We start from the raw sequence: 20,767 nt of genomic DNA on the forward strand, positions 1-20,767 counted from the left end.
AAAATTAAGAAATGAATAAAACTCTAACCCCCTTGCTATGGGTTGTGATATTATTCTTATGCTTTCAGCAGTGATGACAACAGATATTGTTTTTAAAACAAACGTTTATTGGTTGACATTGTGGGTTTATTGTTAGTGATTCATCACCTGGGTCCACCTCAGCATGTAATCTAACAATCTAAATCACTTGTGGTGTCCGTCTGTTGACCTTTTAAATATTTGAGACACAACATAGGCTAAGGTAATAACAACAGAGATTATTCTTAATCTGTTTAATAAAATGTAACAGGACCCCCTTCTGGGCTCACTGAGACCCCCTAATGGGCCCTGGTCCCCTGGTTGAGAACCGCTGGTCTAGCCTGTTTCTAACAGGTGTATGTAATGAATTATATAAGGCTTGTGGATTATATAAATGGAAGGTTTATGGATTATATAAATACTTGTGGATTAAAAAAACAATGTGGGAAAAAGCCTTGACCATTACTGCCCCATGTGTACAAAGCAAAGTCCATAGAGACATAAATTAAAATAAGAAAGAATAAAAGATATATAGCAGTGGTAGCTCAGCGGTTAAGGTACTGGTCTGGTAATTGGAAGGTCGCTGGTTCCAGCCTCACTATACCAGGTTTCTACTGTTGGGCCCTTGAGCAAGGCTCTTATCCTTGCTTGGATTGTAGACTAAACACTGTAAATGTAACTGAACTTCAGAGGCTATCTTTGGGATGAATTAGAATGTTGATTGTGAGCCAGGTACTCACATCAGTGCCTGACTAAATTCACAAGAATTCACTGTAACACTATAATCTTGTAGAAAGCTACCTCAACAGAGTAGAGACTGTTATAGCCCCCAAAGGAAAAATATATTTTAAATGAATGCACATGGTTTTGGTATTGTATTTGACGTCTGACAAGCTCAGGTTCAAGCGTCCACATACTTGTGAAACTAATGCTTGTGACTCACTTCATGTGCAGCCTGGAACATGACTTTGCTAGTCTGAAGAGGAGAAGATCGTCTCTCCAGGCCTCCATCAGGAGCCCCACTGAGGAGGTGGTGAAGGTCACCCGGAAAGGTACGATGTCCATTATGTTCAGAACTGAAAGACTAAATGAACACAGACCCAAACCAAACCCTGATCTGGTGTTTCCTCCCTTCAGTGTCCATGTCCAGTACTCCTGACTCAGCCAGCCTCCCAGTACTCTCTCGAGCCAGCAGGGACGACGACCGCCTGGACCAGCTCATCGCTGATCTGATGAAGTTGGAGAAGGAGGTTCTGGGCAGACTGAGAACCCCTCTGGCTCGATCTGATCACACCGGGGACCTTGCAGTCCGAATCCGAGAGCATGAGGTAAGAGGGAGATGCCTAAATTTTCCTCTGTGTCCAATTACCATAGTATTTCGCCTCCACTCCTGATCTAGGAGAATCGTGACTAACACATGCCCCCTCCGACATGTGTGCAGTACTGACCGCTTCTTTTCACTTGCACTTGGCGGGTTCATATAGAAATCCGTATCACGCATGGAGAGTCATGCACTGATCCCTATTATTCCCCGCCTCTGTGCAGACACCATTGACCGGCCATAAGGAATCCCCTTGATCCTCCCTCCCCCATGCAAGCCAATTATGTCAGTTTAGGTGCCCGGATGGACGATAGCAGAGCTGACTGAGGATTTATGTTACACAATTCCTAAAAAAACACATTAGTAATTAGAGAAAATATATATTACTCAAAATTTGCAATTTTTTTATGTAAAAGTGTAAAAAAAAATTAGACAATTGAAAAATAAAAGCAAGTAAAGGTAGAAATTGAAATACCAGGTGCAAAATGGCAAAGAAGGCAGCACGTTGGCTCGGTGGGTAGCACTGTCACCTCACAGCAAGAAGATCCTGGGTTCAATTTTCAGGTGGAGCGGTCCGGGTCTTTTCTGTGTGAAGTTTGCATGTTCTCTCTGTGTCTGTGTGGGTTTCCCCTGGGAGCTCCGGTTTCCTCCCACTGTTTAAAGACGTGCAAGTGAGGTGAATTGGAGATACTAAATTGTCCATGACTGTTTGTTTGACAATAAACTTGAACTGATGAATCTTGTGTAACCAGTCCTGTCATGATTGTAACCTAAGTGTAAAACATGATGTTACAATCCTAATAAATCAATAAATAAAAGGAGGTGAACATTACAATCCTGTGCTTATAATTAAAGTGGTTTATAGCCGGATGTTTCCACTGATTAACCACAGAGTCTTGGTGATGAGTTTATAGTATTAAGATTAGGATTTGTATGACTTCCAAAACCTAATTATTTTGATGTGTTGCTGTGTGTCTGTTCTAGAGAGCCGTCTCCACCTTGAGGAATCTGGAATCAGAGAAAGCTTCAATTCAACGAGAAATCAACCATCAGCTATCCAGCTCACCATTCCTAGCGCAAAAACTCAGCACTGCTACTAACAAGATTGAGGATCTCAACACCATTACTGAGCTCTACGGCCAAAAGTAGGTTCATCTTAGATTATAGTATAGTTCTTTTTCTTGGTGTTATGATTACAACATGTTAAAGAGTCATTTGGTTCTTCAGAAGCTTCTTTAAAGAACCAAACAGGTTCTTTCTGTTGAACTGCTATAAAGACTTTTGAAGTACATGAAGGCACACTTGTGATTTTTAATGTTGTTTTTTTAAGGGCCAATGCTGTTATGCCCTTGGAAGAACAAATCAAGAGGGTAGATTTGACTCTGAATGGGCTGGAGGACCGACTGGGCAGAGACACCATCATCTACAACAAGCCCAATGCCATTGAGGATCATATCAAATTACTGGAGGTAAAAAATAAAGAACAGTGCCAATTTCACCAACGTATATTAACAAGTTTCATTTATTTTAAACATGTTTATTACTAAATAGCTTTTATCTTCTAATTTTTACCTTTAATTGTGAAACTGGATAAAGGATTAACCAAAGAGACCAATTTCCCTTTTAGTCAATTCAGTTCAGTTTGATTTAACTTTATTGTCATTATACCAATAAAGGGGGCGGCACGGTGGCTAAGTGGGTAGCACTGTCACCTCACAGCAAGAAGGTCCTGGGTTTGATCCCCAGGTGGGGCAGTCCGGGTCCTTTCTGTGTGGAGTTTGCATGTTCTCCCCGTGTCTGCATGGTTTACTCCGGGAGCTCCGGTTTCCTCCCACAGTCCAAAGACGTGCAAGTGAGGTGAATTGGAGAAACTAAACTGTCCCTGACTGTGTTTGATATAACCTTGTGAACTGATGAATCTTGTGTAATTAGTAACTACCGTTTATGTCATGAATGTAACCAAAGTGTAAAACATGACGTTAAAATCCTAATAAACAAACAAACAAACAAACCAATAAAGGGGTTGTCCTATAGGTACCTAGCAGCTAGGATGCATAAACCAGTGCATTGTAGTGCCGGTCCCAAGCCCGGATAAAGAGGGAGGGTTGTGTCAGGAAGGGCATCGGGCGTAAAAACTGTGCCAAATCAATAAGGCAGATCACGATCCGCCGGCGACCCCTAACAGGTGCAGCCAAGGAAATATAGGGGTTGTACAGTATAATTAGAGCCCAACTAAATTCACATGACAATGTGCTTAATGTCAGAGACCTGTTTTTTTAAAAATCACACATTTCACAAATTTTTTAAAGAAAAAAGCCACATTTCACAGCACGTCATTAAATTACACTCATATATAAATAGAAGCTATGATACACAGCTCAGCTACTTTAATAGTTGAATGTAAACCTAGAACATTCAGCGACAGTGCGAGGCTTCATGTTCTGTCACAAAGACAAAAACAAACCCCCCCCAACCCTGCGTCCACAGAATTGGTTGAGAGTTTTCCAAACACAGTTACTCGAGTGAAGTTTTTAGCTGCTTTACACTTCAACATTTGTGGACGTTTTGACTAACCGATTGCTAACTGAATTGCCGTAGGATTGCTAGGGCCGTCTTCATTTAGATTATCACTTAGAATTAAGGCACATCAGTAGGAGCATTTTAAGGAATTTAAGAATTTAGACATGCCTTCTTCTCAGGAGCGTAGGATGATGTAAAATGTGTCTATGTAGGGAGATCACCAAATCAACATTACCCTTGTTTTTAGTGGAATTTTATTCACTTCTGCAATCTTTACAACTTATTAAAAACAAAAAAAGCATGTCGCTCAGGTGGCGCAGCAGGATATTCCGCTAGCACACCAGCGCCGAGATTCTGAACTTCTTGGTTCAAAACTCGGAGTTGCCACAGGTCGGCTGGGCGCCATTTAGTGGGCATAATAGGCAGTGCCTTCAGCAGACACGTTTCTGCTAGGGCGAGATGACTAAACTATGTGGGTGGGGTCTTCAAACACTGTGTAAGGACCCTGATTGGCAGATAGAGAGGCGCCTGTGCAGAATGCATGGGTGAAAAAGGGTTCAGCTAAGGGCTGTGCGCGGGTCAGGGGAGGCGTGAGCAGCAATATACCCACCTCAACTGCAATCAGGGATCCCCCAGCAGCGGAAGACAAATTGACTATGCTAAATTGGGAGAAAAATGGAAGAAAATGCATCAATAAAATAGAATAAATAAATAAATAAAATCACTTAAATCTGTTCAATCTGTCATCCAGCATATAAATGTTCACCATCATGAGAAAGTAAAACCACGTTTGTCTTTGACTTTTCCTCGTTTAGAACATTCAGACAGACGTCAAAGTGAAGCAGGTAGAAATCCAGAAACTGAACAAGGATCTGAACCTCACGGAGGAGCTGTGCGGCCACCTGCAGAAAAGTTTCCAGGAGTACTGTCCTGATATTTACCGCCAGGAAACGGAGGTTAAGAATCTCAGGAACCGCTATGCCAAAATCGTCAACCATCTGGAGCACAGGTGAGTGTGTAATACACTTTCTGAAACCTTCTGGCCGGAGTTAAACGGTTTTAGTTTGGGTGTCAGACCTAACTGCTGTGGAAATGATACCACAGCCTGGTACTTATACAATGTCTGAATCTACTTTATATTAATTTAAGGCCTTAAAAGTAATATTTTATATGAACACGGTATTAAATATTAAAACTCTATTTTGGTTTGTTTCTTTTAAAATATTATGTAATTGATTTAATATTGGATTGCATTCAGACACAACAATTGAACTGATGTATTTTAATTTAAGAAATATTTTTAACGTCTTGCTAGCATAGAGATTGGGATCTGCAATGGGCTAAATTAACCAAAGCCCTAATGAAAACACAGGGTTTACTAATGTAAAAGACTTTTGCCAGCACGTCACCTCTTGACATGTCATTCCAGACTGACGCTGATGAAAGAGGCAGAACAGAAAAACAACAGCTTCCAGTCTGCTGTTAACTCTCTAAGCAAGTTCCTCAACCACTTACACAACACCAATGTTTATTCTTCAGACACCTACACTGAGATCACCTACAAGCATTACGCACAGAAGGTCAGTTTATTGCTTCATCATATGTAATTATATGAAACACTGTACATGACCAATGTTTTATTAAACAGTAAATATCTCATTACAGTGGACTATTGAAGAGCTTAAGAAGAAATCTTATGATGTGGATCAAATTTTAAAGCTTTCCACTGAACTGCAGGACATCCTTAAGGTAGGTCTAGTGTTTCTGAGTCGTTTTCTTGATGTGGCTACAGGGTGGCTCAGTGGGTAGCACTGTTGCCTCACAGCAACAAGGTCCTGGGTTCAGTTCCCAGGTGAGGCGGTCTGGGTCCTTTCTGTGTGGAGTTTGTATGTTCTCCTTGTGTCTGTGTGGGTTTCCTCCAGTAGCTCTGGTTTCCTCCCACAGTCCAAAGACGTGCAAGTGAGATGAATTGAAGACACAAATTGGCCATGTCTGTGTTTGACATTAAACTTGAACTGATGAATCTTGTGTAACGAGTAACTACCTGTCCTGTCATGAATGTAACCTAAGTGTAAAACATGATGTTTAAATCCTAATAAACAAACAATATTGTGGCAGCATTCATACAGCAGCTAACTATGGCAGTCACTTTAGTGAAGTCCATATTCTAATTTATATTGTCAGTTTGGTTATGAAAGAAAATGATAACTGTGTTCCACAACCAGAATCACTATCAGTAACATTCAAGCACTTACCTGCAAAATTAAGGCATAATATTTATGTATTTACCCACATAACTTTGCTAAGTGGTAAATTGTTGGTCTATTAGTGTTGGCCACTTGGCCCCAGGTGACTATGTACTGCATGTTTTTCATTATGTAAGATGCCCATAACTGGGTCCTTGTAGATTCTTTATGCGTCAAAGTCATCCTAAAATCACCCCACAGATAGTTTATAGTGGGTCAATAGGGACATTTTTTCTGAACAACAACATATTTCAGTGTTACAGAAGCCACCAATTTTGTTTATAAACTGAGACACCATAGTGAGGTATTGTGTACTGCAATTTAAAAGTTACTAAATTTGGTTGTCTATCCCAAACCTTGACTGTTGGTCTGTCTGAAAAACTAGTGATCTTTCTACATAGACGCAATTTATGCATCCTACGCTCCCGAGAAGAGGGCATGTCTAAATTCTTAGATTTCTTAAAATGCTCCTACCGAGGTGCCTTAATTCTGAGTGATAATCTGACTGAATAACGAGGGACCGTCTGACGCTTTCTTAGAGGTGAAGGCAATCCCAGCATTCAGTGCGGCACGACTTTTCTCACAAAAAAACTACAAACATGGTGGACGAATGTGGAGCAACCAACGGAGTTCTTTTCAAATGTAAATAAATTCTCACTGATTTTTAATGTGTATAAAGGTGTAGAAGTGGTGTTTATTTGTAAATTCAGGCTCGTCAGGGACAGTTTAACAGTTTTCGGCATGCTAGCGGGTTGTGCAGCCTCAGCACATTGGTTTGAATGGCCTGAGGCTAAGTGTGTTAGCTTACTGGTGACGTAATCGCTGTATAAGTAGTGCATCTAAATAATCTGCCTTATGAGTTTGATGTCTAATTAGAATCCTCTCCACTAAAGCAGCTGCCCAGGTAAGCAGTAGGCAGCAAGTAAGCTCACTAGGTTTTCAGACAGACCCAATATGAATGTAGTCTTTATAACCTCTAAGTCAGGGGTTCTCAACCTTTTTGTTTCCTGGGCCAAAACAGGCTGCAAAAGTGGCCAAATGCTAGTGTAGTCGACCCTACACACGTACTAATATACTTAACCAATAGACTTATAGGACCAAAGTGTGGAACCACAGATGGTTCAGGGGTTGCAAGTTGAACCTTTGCTTGACTGGCACATTAAACGAGGAATTTGAATCTTTTGTCTTTGGTATCAGGAATATGAAGCCATTACTTATCAATACCACCGCAGTGTCAGCGACACACAGTCTGAAATAAGATCCTGGCAGACTCTCACTCTCGCTGAAGCTTCACAGTACATGGTAAGTTAAAGATAAAATAATTATGGTTTCCAATTCAATTACATTTTGGTGATACTACATGTCATCAATGTTTCTCTTTACTTCTAGGAAAAAGATGTTGTCAACAGCTACTATGAAGTGTTGGCAGAGAACAGCCAACTGTATGACCAAATGCTACTGTCCAGCAACATGGTCAATAAGGTGAGAATTACTTTTTGTGATTTATGATTTTAAATGCTGCTGCCATTGAGAAAGAGCATTTAGGACGTCCATCTTTTGTGAAGAAAATTAGAAATTATCATTATTTCTTAACACTATGGTGTAAATGGGTATCTGTATGTGGTATAAGTTTGTCGCCACAGGGTTTGGCTACGTTCAGAAAGATAAACAGACAGACAGACAGACAGACAGACAGACAGATAGATAGACAGACATACAGATAAATAGATAGATGAAAAGACAGACAGATAGATAGATAGATAGACAGACAGACAGACAGACAGACGGACAGATAGACAGACAGACAGACAGACAGACAGACAGACAGATAGACAGACAGACAGATGGATAGATAGATAGATAGACAGACAAACAAGGCAAGTTTCTGGTGTGACCTGGATGGATTTAAGGCTTTTTTTAAGACTTAGGCATTTGATAAAATAAAAAAATAATAATATTAATACTGATAATTGTGCATTAATTAAATATGTAAATAAAGTGTGGAAACACACCAACAATAAGCATCTCCTTCTCACCCCCATTACAGCAAGAAACGGTGGTGAATCGGGTGGTGGTGTACCAGCAGATGGAACTGGAAGAAGTGGAGAACCTGAAAAAGGACCTGGCGGACGAGATCTCCCGACGTATTCACGCTGAGAACGAGATGGAGAACTACAGAACCAGAATTGTGGCCCTAAGAAGCCGGAGGGGTGTAGAGAGGGTGGAGGAGATAGAGACGGTGCAGTACTACCGCGACTCCAAACTGGAGGCAGACCTGGTGGCTTGGAAAAATGAAATAGATGAACAGATCCTGAGACACTCCATGGTCCACTCTGAGATCGAAATCATCAATAGAAAGGTCATTAGTCTAGAGCACGAAGCCGAAAACATCAAACCCAAGCTGATACTCAAGGTGATGACTGAGTTTGGAAGGGATCTCAAACTGGAAAAGGAAGAGATTTTCATCCGAGAAGAGTTCCGAAGGCTGAGGGAGGAAATTCAAGTGCGGGAGACGGAAATAGTGCAGAAAACCTCTGAATTCATGTACTTGGAAAATAAGAAGCAAACAATTATAGAGAGGGTGGTAAAGAAAGAGGTGGTAAAAATAGAGAAGGATCCTGAAATGCTGAAAGCTGTCATTGCGTTCAGGGAAGAACTCTCTGAGATAAGCACCAGGTCCAAATACCTAACCAGTGAAATCTTCCAAATAACAAGCCAGATGAGCTCTTTGGAGAGAATCATCCCAACTATACAACCCAAGATTATCACGAAAGAGGTACTGAAGGTGGAGCAAGACCAAGAAACCCTAAGAGAGTCGCATATTCTGCGTAGAAGCCTGGAGGAAATACAGCAAGAAATCACTGTTATGCTAACCGAGATTAAAAGCCTAGAGGTCCGTTACACCCACGTTGAGAAAGTGACACAAAAGATAGAGTTCAGGGAAACTGTCAATGAAGTCTACAGAATTGATCCTGATACTGAGATAGAACTGAGGCGTCTGAGAAAAGAGATTCAGGAATGGTTATCAAAGCGAGTTGAAATTGAGAAAACGGTAAAATTGGTGACCGTGGACATCACAATTCTGCATTCCGAGAAACCCAGGGTAGAGGTGAAGGAAGTCTTCCAGGAAGTCATAATAGAAGAGAGAAGTCCAGAAGTAACTCGGGAATTAATAAGGCTGAAGGAACACCTGAGCCAGATTCAGGCCACCTACCACACTACATTGGAGAAGCTGTCCATTCTGCGCAGAGAACGAGATGAGTGGAAGGTCGAGAGGTCTAGGATAGAGATGAAGGTAATTACAACTGAACGTATTAAATATGAGATCAATCCTCTGGTCGAGAAGGAGGCCGAACAGCTCAGGAAAGAGTTGCAAGAGGAGCTTCAACTCATTCGCATCATGGAAGAGCATGTCATCGATATTCGCCAGAAATTCATCACGCTGGAAAAACAGAGGTACCAAGAAAAGATTGTATACCAGGAAGTCATAATCCTCCAGAAGGATCAAAAACAGATCATCGAACATGAAAGCCTGTCCAGGAGATTCACCGAGGAGTTGACGTCCCGTCGGACAGTGGAGGAAGAAGTCCGGAAGTTGAGAGCCATCGTTCAGGAGAAGAAAATACTGATTCAGCAGTCGGATGTTCAGCAGAAGAAGATCACTATTGATGCAGAGCTCATAGAGATCAGGTCTCTGGTTCTCACATTCGAAAATGCTCCACCCCCTCAGGAAAAGATCATCATCGAGGAGGTCGTAAGGGTAGAGAGAGATTCTGATACAGACCGACAAATAAATAGCCTTCGCATCGAAATCGAAAGGGAGAGCAGCAAGACGACCGCACTGTTAAGGGACATCCAAAACCTTAAGCTCAGAGTGGAGACCATGACCAAAGAGAAGTCTGTGGAGAAGACTATCTATAAGGAGGTGATCCGGTATGAGAAGGACCACACTTTAGACCTTGAAAGAAATTGCCTGAAAGACCAAATATCTCAAGTGAGGATTGCCAGACGAAACCACGAAGAAGAAATCCAGCACATCCAAACCAAAATAACCCGTGTTCAAACCACGGTCACGACATACACCAGAGAGGAGACCACTCTTACCCAAACACTTACTATTCTAAAGAAAGAAAGGGACGAATTGCTCCGGGAGTTGAAGAGTCTAGAGAGAGAAAGAACCGAGATCACTATAAGATTCCAGCAAGAGTCTAAACTGATGAGTGAAAGAAGCCAAATGTTTAAACAAAAGCTCTTTAAGCTGGAGTCAGATTTACAGATTTTAGAAAAGGAGATTTACGCTGAAAAAGAAAAAATACAAAAGAAAGAAATCACTATTATCCAGCTGAGGGATAGCATAAAGAAAGAGGACCGTTCTGATTCGCTCACCACAGAAACAACTAAATCTACAAAAATTACTATTTTGGATCCCGAGACTGGAAAAGATATGTCGCCATATGATGCCTATATGCAAGGTCTTATCGACCGGAGCTATTATATGCATCTCCAGACTCTTGAGTGCAGCTGGGAGGAAATAACCACTTCCGGACCCGATGGGGAAACCGCTATCCTTATGGATCTCAAGAGTGGAAAGAAATACTCTATTCAAGAAGCCTTGCTAGCAGGCAGGCTGACCCAGTATGATGTCCAGCAGTACAAAGAAGGCAAAGTTCCCATCTCAGTGTTTGCTCTTAAGGTTGCTGGAGAAAAGACCAGAAGAGCAACTATTACCGAAATCATACCTCCATCCTCGCCGGTTAAAAGCGTATCGTCGTCGTCTCTGATGAGGAGCTTCAGCTCATCATCTCAATCATCCCTCCAGCGCTCTTTATCCTTGAGCAGCACTAATCTAAGCAGCACCACACTTTACAGCACCGGAGAGGACACCTTCCCAATCTCCGGAATTCTGGACACCACGACAAAAAGTCGCATGTCCGTGCGTAGCGCCATGACCCGTAAACTAATCGACCCAGACACCGCTCAGAAGCTTCTGGAAGTGCAAGCCGCCACAGGAGGAATTGTGGACATCAACAAAAAGGAACGCTTCTCGGTCCACAAGGCAGTAGAACGTGGCCTTATCGACCCGACTCTGCTGCAAAAGCTCATCATCGCACAAAAGGCCTTTACAGGTGTCGAGGACCCTGCAAGTAAGGAACGTCTGTCAGTGGGCCAGGCAGCTCAGAAGGGCTTGATCCCCAGTGAGAATGCCAAAAGGTACCTGGAAGCACAGTATCTCACGGGTGGTCTAGTGGATCCCAACACACCCGGCCGAATAAACCTACAAAGTGGCGTTGACGCCAATATGATCACCCAGCAAACACTCAGAGAGCTGGAAGACGACCACAAACACATGAAGGAACTGGTCGACCCTAATACAAAATCAAGAATTACGTACAAGGAGGCCATGGCACTCTGCAAGAAAGATGAGACTACCGGACTCCTCCTGCTTCCAGTCACGTCTACTGACTCGGTCGATAGCGTCTCCTACAACAGCTTCAGTTACTCTGCTAAAATATCATATTAAGGGAAAGAAGTTCTTACCGGAAGGAAAATTTTACAGGTTGTGGTGAAGGATAAATGTTTAAGACATTGGTTCTCAAAGTGGGGTCCTGGGGTTCTACATTTAAAAGTACATTAATGTGCAGTACATTTGAACATTAGGCAACACCTCCCTCTTGTGGAAGAACTTTCACCTGCTCAGAATGATTGAGTTAGTGGGCGAGCGGGTTGCAGGCCAGATTTATGAGGTTACCATTTAGATAATAAAAATCCTCAGAAAAAATAAAGCAGGGGTATGCACAGTTGTCTAATGTTTGAATTATTTTTTTTTTTTTTTATAAAATAAATTGGGGGTCTGGGGGATTTTGTTTTGCACAGAATTTAGCTTCAAAAATTTTTTTGGGTTTTAAGAATGAAGGATTTGGCTACATAAATTCCTTTCTGTTTTATTAAAAGTAAAGAGATATATAATGACATTTTATACATATAAATGTGGATTTTCTTTTGTGTGTATTAAATATAGTGGTGCTTTCCTACAAGTTACTCCATTTGGTGTTCTCCAGTCTGTCTTAAATATAAATATATGTCTGCATAACTTATCTGATTTTATAACTCTACAGATTTTAATAAAGAATAACAGTATTTGTATTCTCAGTTAGAAACGAGTCTTGTGTTTTATTATTTTATTGATGCATAACATACACTATACGAACAGAAGTATTGGGACGGCCCTTAATTCATGTGTTTCAGCCACAGCAATTACTAACAGGTGTAATAAATCAATTATGTAAAGGAACTTATATGCTTATATGTTTACTTTGCAGCAACAGTTTAAGGAATGCCCTTTCCTGCCTCTGTGCACAAAGCAAGCTCTATAAAGACATGAAGAAAAGATCAATTTAAAGAAACTCTAGTGCACAGACAGGGTTGCCAACTTTCAGAACTGGAAATAAGGCATAAGGAAATAACCCTGGGCTGGCGGATTGGCGGAAGGCATAGGGTGGGGGGTGGCTTGGCGGGTGTTTACCTGAGCGGGAGCACTGTCATAGGAACATTATCAAAATGTTTTATTTAGGCTGTTTAACATATATTATTTTCCTTTTTTATAATAATAAATCAGAAACATATTTTAGGCAAAACAACGTGCATAAAGAACATCATTTAATTTTTTTTTCAATAGAGCAAACAACATTTTTACATAATCCATCTTCACACTGACATGTACTCCTTCAAGAATTCTTTAAACGTGCAAATCAGCAGTTTAACATTTTTTAAAAAATTAAACAGACCTGGTATTATAAAATAATTTCAAACATTAGTGCAAAAACAGTTTAGATTGCCGCCCAGGTGGCGCAGCGCTAAAACAGCACACTAGCACACCAGAGTTGGAGTTTCTAATACATTGTATCAAATCTCAGCTCTGCTTTCCGACTGGGCAGCTGCATGAACAACGATTGGCTGTTGTTCATAGGGGTAATAAGTCGGATCATAGGTACTCGTGACTGGTGCAACTGCGGCCCCTGCTGGCTGACTGGTGGCGCTTGCACAGGGCTGAGGAATAATGCTGATGGGGGTTTGGCCCTCCGTACACAGTGTCCGTCGGTGTATGAACTCGACTCTTGCAGATGAAAAATGCAGTCTGTACTGACTGTTTGTGCCGGAGGGGCGTATGTCAGTTGAGAGGCGTCTTCAGTCAGCGGTGAAGGGTCAAATCAGTATAGAGGACGCAATTGGACATGACTAGATGAGTGATGAAAATTGTTTCATTAAACAATTATTTTATGAAATATATTTTTTGTATTATATTACTGTTAGAATTTCATATCACATGTACACTGTCAATTTGATATTTTCTTCCACAAAGTAGTTTAAATTAGTTTAAGTAATTTACTAGATAACTAGATTTCTTCCTAGGGTAATCTTTGCCGTAGTTCAGCTTTTTCCAGTGTGAAGTAATTGGTAGCTTTCAAAGAAGTAACCCTGGTATCTAACACCCAGATCTGGGTTAAAATAAATCAATATTGGCACCTGCACAGAGATGAGAAAAGAGGGCCCTCAGGGTGTGTCTCTCCGTACACCACGCTGAGCTGCACTGCACTCGTCAAAGTGTAGGTGATGAGATGCATACGGCATGCTGCCCACGTGTCGGAGGGGGCGTGGGTTAGCTTCGTTCTCAAGTTCACAAATGTCACAAATTCTGCCGTGACTAACAGAAAAAGCCGGATGGCAGGCGGTGCACTTGGCCTTGTACTCATTGCCTCTTACGGGACGGTTGGCAACCCTATGCACAGAGCCCTGACCTCAGCCCCCCTCAACAGCTGGGGGGGTTAAGGTTGCACCGGCCCTGCTTGTGTTACTTTAGTTTCGCCCTAAGCCTGGACCTAAGGCAGATGAGGCTGCGCGATGCGCGCTGCCTACTGTGCTACTTAAACAGCGGAGTATTTATAGTGGTGGTAAATTCGGTTCATTTTATGGACTCGGGTTAATCTGAGTCACTCAGTAATGTGATCCGGTTCACTTGGGTCACTTGAGTCAGTTGAGTCACTTGTACTGACATTCTGATTGCGACTGATTTATTGCATTAAAATGCATCCAAATATCACTTGTCTTCCATGCACTCATCTTCTGTAAATAAATCCATCTCTCTTAATTCTCTTGGCACCTCACACGTCTCTTCTCAGTGACCAGTTGACACTTTTTTTTTAAGTGAAATCTTGACCATGTGGGAGGGGGGGTTGAATCACCTACCAATCAGATGGGTATATTAATGGGTCAAGTGTTTAAAATTACCATGGTGGCTATGATACTCCTTAAGTGGTACAGTACTAAAGTAGCCTGTAAGCATTTGCATTTTAATAATAATATAACTATATTTTGTTCTTTTGCTGACAAGAAAATATGCTGCATTACTAATCTCTTCCACTACTACTGATAATACAGTGTGTTTAACCGCTTGTTTATTGGAATATTTAACTTATTACTTAGATTCACGGACTGGAGTGAAGTCGGTTCAGCCAAATCATCTGAGTCAGAGGTGTTTCCAGTGAGTCGGCTCACTCGCCTTGTATACTGAGCTGCAGCCAGTCAGAGGACTCGTAGAATCCGGGTTAATTGAGATTTCGGACTCGTGATTCCTGATTCAGTACAAAGATTCGGATCATTAACCCGGGTGATTCAGGAACCGCCCAGCTCTAGTATTGAACAGTCTAATTATCTGCAGCGTTTCTTTCCCATTGATAAAAATACGGAACAAAGCGCGTCCAGTATCAGTTCAATACGGAACGCGACATTTAGTTTCCAAATACGGAACGATTCCGTATTTTACGGGACGGTTGGCAAGAGGGCATTAAAATATTTAGTGTTTTAATACCAATAGGTGACAGAAAACAACGTGGTTTTAATAATTAAGGGATAAGAATCACACAAACCTTTTTTAAAACTAGTTAATATTGTCTGATGTTGACAAAAGTAAAACACAATGTGTGTGTGTGTGTAAACAATACTATTCTTTACAAAGTAAAATGCATTATGAGGCCGTTCACAATTATTAAAGCATATTTATATTAATATAATATTATAATAATAGTACGTTTATTAATTATTCATTATTACCGGGTCGAGTGAGTGCCACACAGCATGTGGTCATGTGACTTCATCATGATCATGTGACCAAGCGCCAACACATTTAATTTGAAATTATATGAACTATTTTATGTATCAAACTTTATAAATAATCGTTAAAATAATCAGATAAATAAATGTAAATCAAATAATCATACCTGAACATGAGACGCCAGACATGCGGGTCAAATATCGGAGATATTTAAAGTGTCCACAAGATGGCACTACAGTCCCATATAAGTCCTTCATTTCTTTCTTTATTCTTTTACCACCGTTTTATTCCGATCAGGGTCTCGGTGGGTTTGATTCATTGGGCGAACGAGAGGATATATCGCGAACCGGTCGTCAGTCCATCACAGGGCAAACACACACACACACATTCACAATATCTCAAATTAACCTGACTACATGTCTTTGGACTGTGAAGGGAAACCGGAACATCCAGAGAAAACCCACACAGACACGAGGAGAACATGCAAACAGCACAAAAAATCCAGACAGAAACGACTTAGTCCATCTAGGGATTCGAACTCAGATCTTTCTAGCTGTGTGGCAACAGCACAACCCACTGTGAAACTCCCATGATAAGAAGGTTCCCATGATCCTTGGTGAGTCACTGAGTCCTCAGTCCCAGTCAAATTTTCTGCTCATTTATTAATTACATGGATATTAAACAATTTTTTTTTTTTAAAGGCAAAGGAATTTTCTAGATATGTATAATGAAGGGTCAGTTCCTTTTGTCGAAACAGTATTCAGTTTATTATTTTAAAACATGAAAACAAAAAAGCCAAAAAAAAGTTTAAACACCCATGCTGAATGTCACATTTGAACCAACTTAAACACTGCCTTTAATCTGCAAACTTTAGTGCACGCACATCAATTATTCAATGTGATCAATGTGATTTGTACTTAGATGTTTAACAGAAGATGAAATTTGACCGAAGGTGTACATACTTTTGCAGAAAGGTGGTATACTATAAAGCTGCTCATATTCCACCACACTGGTTTGGGTCATTGTCGAGACCCATGATCTCTGACAAAGAATTCATTGGTAGTCATCAGATATTATGATGCCATGCACACAGTCAGGGCATCCAGTGTCAGAAGCTGCAATGCTTGCCCAAAACATAAAGATGGACCATATGGAAGATGTTTTCTCATTGTCTGGAAATGATAGTTGTCGTTAATATAGTTTTTCCTAAAAAAAAAAAAAATTCTGGCAAACTCCAGTCTGGCTTTATCAAGGTCCTTTAATCACAATTTAATAATCCTCTGTTTTAATCTTCCATCAATTTTTTTCATCCGTCTAAAACAAGGGAGGTCAACTATAGCACCATGGACTAAAAATCTTACGACTTTTTAATGATTTTGAGCAGAGTAGCCACAGGAACATTAAATTCCCTAGAGACGGACTTGTAGCCTTGAGATTGTCCACACTCATGCACAGTTTTGGTTCTTACTTCTTCATCCTCTTTGCTCTTCCTTCTTTTCAGTGTGGTACAAACACACAAAGACTGAGTCACTTTCCTGAGTTTAAACTGAACATGGGATTTCCAGATTGTAGCACCTTTTACTGCAATCACATGATTAAAATCCTATTATTCCTTACCATTTTCAAAAGGCATCAATACTTTTGTCCAACCCATTTCTAAATTTTGTGTTGTGCCAAAGAAAACAAAAGAAGGTCCATTGCTATAAAACTAAAACCTTCACCAAACTGCTGCCACAAATATGAAAGAACACAATTCCACAATCCAGTATCATAAGTTCTACTGTACAACTGATTTTTCCGACCTGACCTTGGCAGTGTGGATGTTATTTCAAATATCACTCACATCTCATTCAGTGGAAAATATTTATTTGTATATTTATTATTTATATGCAGCAGATTATTATTTCTAGTACAATTCATCATTAGAACATGTTTTTATTGCTCCATAGTCCAACATTATTGTGCAATACATCACTCCAGCTGATGAATGACATTGTGTGTTTTGATCTGAGGCTCGTGTTAGGCTGTTTGACCATTAAAACTCAATCCACAAAGTCCTGATTGACCGTTATTTTGCTTATCTTTCCTCCAGGGGCAGTTTTGAACTCAAGAGTGTCACAACCAAGATTTTTTATATACATATGCTTTAGCACTCCAGTCCAGTTCTGAGCTGATGTGGCTTTTAAATTGAGCCATTGTTGCTCCTAGATGTTTCCAATTTTCAATAACTGTACTTACATTTGAACAGAAGTGTAGGTGTAACAGCTCTTGTATTGAAATTATCTTTAGTATTTCTCTAGTTTAGTGCAAAGCAAATCAAACAGTCATGAAATCAGTTGCATTTATGCAGTTAATACACCTTAAAGCTCAGTAACAACTAACTAACATTGATATTTGCTTTTGTTTTTATTACAGTATGCACTAATGAGCAAAAATATTAGGACCACCCACCTAATATGCTGTCAAAACAGCTAAGACCCACTAAAACAAGGACGTCCAAACTACGACCCGCAAGCCATTTGCATCCCGTTTCCATAGAAACAAAATTTAAGTTGTGCTGCTATTAAGCAGGGTTTTTTTTTTTTTTTTTTTTTTTAAACCTTGAACTGTTTGAACTCTGTGTCTCTATCACATAAAACAAATCTAAACCTTCCCCCGACTCAAAACATTAACGTTACACCTACATTAACATTCCCAGGTTTTGTATAAACACAGAGGCGAATGCACTGGAAAAATGAATATTTTTTCACTGAGTTCAGAGGGAAGTGGGTATGTTTAATTTAATAATAATAACCTGACCATTAGGATTATAAACTGGTGAGTGAAATCGGCAAAATCTTAGTTTAAATGACACTGTAGACGATAGATCATCAGTCACTCAAAAAAAGGAAGTCTAATTGTTAGTAATCAGGAGCTCTGTTATATTTGTATTTGTATTATTTCTAAATAGTCTGTGGCCCCGTCTCTGCATATTTTTTTATTCTATTTGGTCCCCACCAAGAAAAGTTTGGACACCCCTGATCTAAAACTGGGACACCTCAGGTCATCTGAATGATACATTTATAATGACAAAATTATAGGCTTTATAAAACTATAAATATAGATCATATTGTCTAATGTAATGAAATGACTATTGCTACCACTTCCTTTTATATGGTATATTAGTACCAAGAGTACCAATGTTTTGTTTTTGAAAAAGAAAAACTTTTTATTGCTTCTCATCAAGTAAAAAAAAAGAAACATAACAGTATCTCATAGTGACTCATAAACAAGAAAGATAAATTAAGTAAAGATCACACAAATAAACCAAAAACCTTGATTGTGCTCATAACCAAACTGATCAAACACACCTATCTATCTATCTATCTATCTATCTATCTATCTATCTATCTATCTATCTATCTATCTATCTATCTATCTATCTATCTATCTATCTATCTATCTATCTATCTATCTATCTATCTATCTACTTACCTATCCATCCATCTATCCATCCATCCATCCATCCATCTAATCTATCATCCATCCATCCATCTATATATTATCCATCCATCCATCATATATCCATCTATCATCCATCCATGCACCCAACCATCCATCCATCCATAAATCTATCTATCTGTCTGTCTGTCTGTCTGTCTGTCTGTCTGTCTGTCTGTCTGTCTATCTATCTATCTATCTATCTATCTACCTATCTATCTATCTATCTATCTATCTATCTATCTATCTATCTATCTATCTATCTATCTATCTATCTATCATTCATTATCCATCATCCATCCATTCATCTATATATTATCCATCCATCCATCTATTTATCCATCCATTTGTCCGTCCATATTTCAATCTATCTATTCATCCATCCATCTACCTGTATATCTATCATCCGTCCATCCATTCATCCATCCATCCATCCATCCATCCATCTATCCATCTATCTATCCATCCATCCATCCATCCATCCATTCATCCATTTGCTGGAGTTCAAAAGGACCAATTTTAGATAATCACTGATTAATTGACATTAATTGATTTTAGGTTTGTATTTATTATCAAACTCCAAGTCTAAAAATACTCATCACCCTGATCCCTACAATCACAATGCTCATCACCACCTGAGTTCTGATACCTGACGCTCATCACATACCTATAAAAAGCTTCTCGTTCCACTTACTCCTGACATGACATTACACTTTTCCGTGTGCTCTCGCTATTCTGTGTGATTCTCTAAACATTTAGCCTATGTATATGTTAGCGTTAGTATACTTTATTGTTTTAAATCTGTCTTTTTGTGTATCTGTCTTGTAAATATGATCTGAATTCAATTAAATAATTATTTTTCTTGGTTAGCCACAGCTAAAACGCTTCATCATGGCTAAACTAATAACCGCACCAGTAGCTGGGTTGTGAATATGAATATGTTTGTGCCTACTTTCTGGTGTGACTGGTTTAACTCTGCTTGGTCTGTAATGCTTAAACTGGAACATTTCACCTTGTGCCCCTCAAGCAACGAGACTCATAAACACCAGCTCAACTTGAACTACATTTTCCTTCCATCCTTTTTTTATTGGATGGCATTTTTTGATAAACCACGTCTGGATAAGTCAAAGGTCATCCTGAGATGAGTCTGGCATATCCCTTATGGACCTGTGCCTGGATCGGGCCGTACTCCACCTGCTCCCCGTCAACAGTGATGACCCCAGGCTTAGTGATGGGCTCCAGCCTTAGTGCTTTAACTCGCCGGTACACCAGGTACGGGCACTCGCACGCCAGGTGGGCACCTTTCTCCATGGCCAAGATAAGCCTGAGAAGGGCTGGACGTGATATACCCGCTGTTATGTACAGTAAGTGTAGGTACCCGTCGTCAGGGTGGGCATCTGGTGCTGCCATCAGTTCCTCAGCGAGGTGAGAGTGGCATGTAGCCAGAACAAGGACAAAGTCCTGCTCTTTTTCCATCATCCAGTCTGTCGGTACCGGATCTCCGAGTGCGGGCAGTAGATCATCACATGGTCCGTGTTCCTGTGACTCCTGTGATTTAGAGTTATGGATGTTGTTCTTGTTTGTGTATGGCTGTTGAGGTGTGTTCTGAACACGCTGAACAGAGGAGCAGAAAAACAAAGGAGGACTTGGACGAGCAGGAGAAGAAGAAGCGGACTTCAGACTGGAGTCCTCCCGAGCGGGCAGGAAAGCCAGCCTGCCCTGGTAGATGCGCAGGGACGCCAGACGGCGCAGAGTGCCCACGATAAAGCGTACAGCGCCAACATTGCGAAACTTCTCGCTCTCGATGTCGACGTCGGCCACAAAGCCCCAGGCGAGCGAGAGGAAGGAAAAGAGACGACGACCCGATGAGAGACGGACCGAGAGGATGTCCAGAGGACACACCAGACCTTTACAAAGCAGGAAACCACAGCTCAGCAGTAGGTCCTCACCGAACACCAGGCCAGATCTGGGACACACACACACATCCACACAAACATTATACACAGAGATAAATGCTTGCATTGCAAAATCATGTGCTTACAACAATGTCATTAGCAATAATAATAAAACTTT

At 40.5% G+C, this 20,767-nt stretch overlaps 2 protein-coding genes across 2 annotated transcripts in view; one reads left to right on the top strand and one right to left on the bottom strand.

The window, feature by feature from the left end:
* Window positions 1-11,626, top strand: part of LOC134301807 (envoplakin-like) — a 28,253-nt gene extending 16,627 nt beyond the window's left edge. The window contains exons 13-22 of the mRNA XM_062986696.1: window positions 973-1,070; window positions 1,156-1,346; window positions 2,324-2,484; window positions 2,670-2,808; window positions 4,675-4,868; window positions 5,289-5,439; window positions 5,525-5,608; window positions 7,303-7,407; window positions 7,495-7,587; window positions 8,153-11,626. Coding sequence (XP_062842766.1) covers window positions 973-1,070; window positions 1,156-1,346; window positions 2,324-2,484; window positions 2,670-2,808; window positions 4,675-4,868; window positions 5,289-5,439; window positions 5,525-5,608; window positions 7,303-7,407; window positions 7,495-7,587; window positions 8,153-11,626 — 4,690 coding nt within the window. The remainder of the gene's footprint in view (window positions 1-972; window positions 1,071-1,155; window positions 1,347-2,323; window positions 2,485-2,669; window positions 2,809-4,674; window positions 4,869-5,288; window positions 5,440-5,524; window positions 5,609-7,302; window positions 7,408-7,494; window positions 7,588-8,152) is intronic.
* Window positions 11,627-19,744: 8,118 nt separating this feature from the next.
* The window catches only part of LOC134309241 (sphingosine kinase 2-like), a 30,186-nt gene continuing 29,163 nt past the window's right edge, over window positions 19,745-20,767 (bottom strand). The window contains exon 5 of the mRNA XM_062990891.1: window positions 19,745-20,660. Coding sequence (XP_062846961.1) covers window positions 19,826-20,660 — 835 coding nt within the window. The 3' untranslated portion in view covers window positions 19,745-19,825. The remainder of the gene's footprint in view (window positions 20,661-20,767) is intronic.

This window comes from Trichomycterus rosablanca, chromosome 2 (assembly GCF_030014385.1).
Source record: "Trichomycterus rosablanca isolate fTriRos1 chromosome 2, fTriRos1.hap1, whole genome shotgun sequence".
Taxonomy (NCBI): Eukaryota; Metazoa; Chordata; class Actinopteri; order Siluriformes; family Trichomycteridae; genus Trichomycterus; species Trichomycterus rosablanca.